A 2,252-nucleotide genomic window follows, 5' to 3' on the forward strand; every position below is an offset into this window, starting at 1 on the left:
TATATGTATGTACATAATTATGTTCTATATTTTCAGACTTCAGCAGACGGAAATGAGGCAGAATCAAACTATGATGTTACTAATGAACAATTTGATTTGGATAGATCAAAACGAAGCGGAAGAGGCTAGTAAGTTTGTTTTCTTAGTGCAGGTTTTTATTGCCTTTACTTAATTTGTGTTACTTTAAGTATGCGTGGACAAACGCAATCTCAGTATCTGAATTTTGGTAAGCCAGAAGAGGACGGCAAAGCAGAAGCAGAGGCTAATGAACATGGTTCCAGAACCACAGTTTGTACGAAACTATACAAATAATTTAATTCAAATTCACAATTTTGTTACTTTATATCTTAGCTGGAAGCCACGGCATGGGACAGGCGCAGAGTCAATTTTCAATGGGAGATTGTACCGAGTGTGCAACACCCCCAATTTACGGTGAGTGCTCGTATGATATTTCTTATTCGTAACTATTTTCTTATTTGCAACTATCTTGTGCATTTAGAATATCCCGCTGGCTCCCCGGATCCATTGACTTTAATAAGTGGTAGGCCAGATGCTTTAATAAGTGCACCAGGTACTGGCGCTGGTAGTCAACAACCTGGCGGTATATATGGCCCGAGTGGAACTAGTGCAGTTGGTGGTCCTGGAGCTGCTGGAGCATTAAGACCTGGTGGAGTTGGGGGACCTGGTGGTGTACATCCTGGTGGAAGAGGTGGTGGTCGGCTTGATGGTGCGTTAAGACCTAGTGCAGGACTCCAGCCTGGAGCAGGATATGCGCCAGGTATTGCAGGTCAACCTACCGGACCCGGTGGCTTACCAGGAAGAGACGGTGTTCAGCCAGGCGGACCGTTAAGGCCTAGCGCTGGCGTGCAACCAGGAGGTGGTTATGTGCCCGGCTATGGTTCGCAAATTTCTGGACCCGGAGGTGCAGGCATTGGAGGTGGTATTCAGCCCGGTGCTGCATTGAGACCTGGCGCTGGACTACAACCTGGCACATCTTACGGACCTGCTGCTGGCCAACAAACTGGTCCGGGTGGTATAGGAGTGGGAGGGTTACGACCCAGCGCTGGATTACAACCCGGAACAGTCGGTCAACCAGGTGGTGGATATGGACTTGGACAAATTGGCGGACCGGGTGCAGTAGGAACAGGTGGAGCTTTACGGCCTGGAGAAGCTGGTGCTGCCCCGGTTGGTGGCGGTTATGGGCCAGGTGTTGGCCGACAGCCTCTTGGTGCTGATGGTGTTGGTGCGCAACCCAGCGGTGGTTTAAGACCCGGTGGTGTATATAGGCAAGAAGCTGGTGGCCAGCCTATTGGACCAGGAGGACTGGTAGGTGGAGATGTTCCAGTAGGAGGTGATATAAGAACTGGTGCTGGATTTCAGCCTGGTGGTGCTTATGGACCAACGGCAGGTTATCCTACGGGAACAGATGGTAGAGGAGTGGGCGGAGCCGGTGCTGATCTCAGACCAGGGGCACTTATACAAGGCGGCCCGCAACTAAGTGGACAACCAGGTGCCTCCGGTGTTCTACAACCAAGTTCCGGTTTTCGACCTGGAGTTGGGGCTCAACCTGAGGGAACCTATGGGCCACATACAAGTCGCCAACCTACTGGACCCGGTGCGGTAGGCGGTGGTGGTGTACAGCCAGGTGGATACGGCCCTGGTGGAGGTTTCCAACCAGGTGCGCGCTTAAGACCCGGTCAAGGTTACGAAGCTGCTGGCGTTCAACCCGGATATGACGGAGTATACAGACCAGTTGCGGCCGGAGCAGTTGATACTAGTGGAATTTATAGACCTTCAGAGCGTGCGGGTGGTCAACCTGGAACTCAAGCGTATGGACCCGGTACAATTGGACAGCAAGCTGGACCAGGCGCAGGTGCATATCCCGGCCATGCTTATGCTCCCAGTGGTGTTTATGGGCCTGGTGAAGCTGGTGCTCCCTCTGGACCTGGGGGTAGATATGGATATGGTCATCCAGGTGCTGGTATACAAGCGGGCGCAGGCGTTCATCCAGGATTCGGTGCCCAGCCCGGTGCTGGCTTTCAACCAGGTGCAGGTCTACAACCAGGGGCAGGTGTTCATCCAGGAGTCGGTTATCAACCTGGCGCAGGTCTACAACCAGGCGCAGGCGTACAACCAGGAGTCGGCTATCACCCTGGCGCGGGTCTACAACCAGGTGCTGGTCTTCAACCGGGCGCAGGCGTACAACCTGGAGCCGGTTATCAACCTGGCGCTGGTCTGCAACCAGGTGCTGG

The 2,252-nt window shown here is 53.1% G+C and overlaps 1 protein-coding gene across 1 annotated transcript; it reads left to right on the plus strand.

The window, feature by feature from the left end:
- Nucleotides 1-36: 36 nt before the first annotated feature.
- LOC118732516 (collagen alpha-2(I) chain-like) lies at nt 37-2,247 on the plus strand (the record flags this gene model as incomplete). Its single annotated transcript, XM_036461645.1, is given in 4 exon segments — nt 37-128; nt 189-292; nt 352-432; nt 500-2,247. Coding segments are annotated over 4 exon segments (2,025 nt in total), but the record flags the coding sequence as incomplete, so codon positions are not given.
- Between the last annotated feature and the right edge of the window lie 5 nt (nt 2,248-2,252).

The sequence above is a fragment of the Rhagoletis pomonella genome, unplaced genomic scaffold (assembly GCF_013731165.1).
Source record: "Rhagoletis pomonella isolate Grant_MI unplaced genomic scaffold, Rhpom_1.0 Rhpom_scaffold_21540, whole genome shotgun sequence".
Lineage (NCBI taxonomy): Eukaryota > Metazoa > Arthropoda > Insecta > Diptera > Tephritidae > Rhagoletis > Rhagoletis pomonella.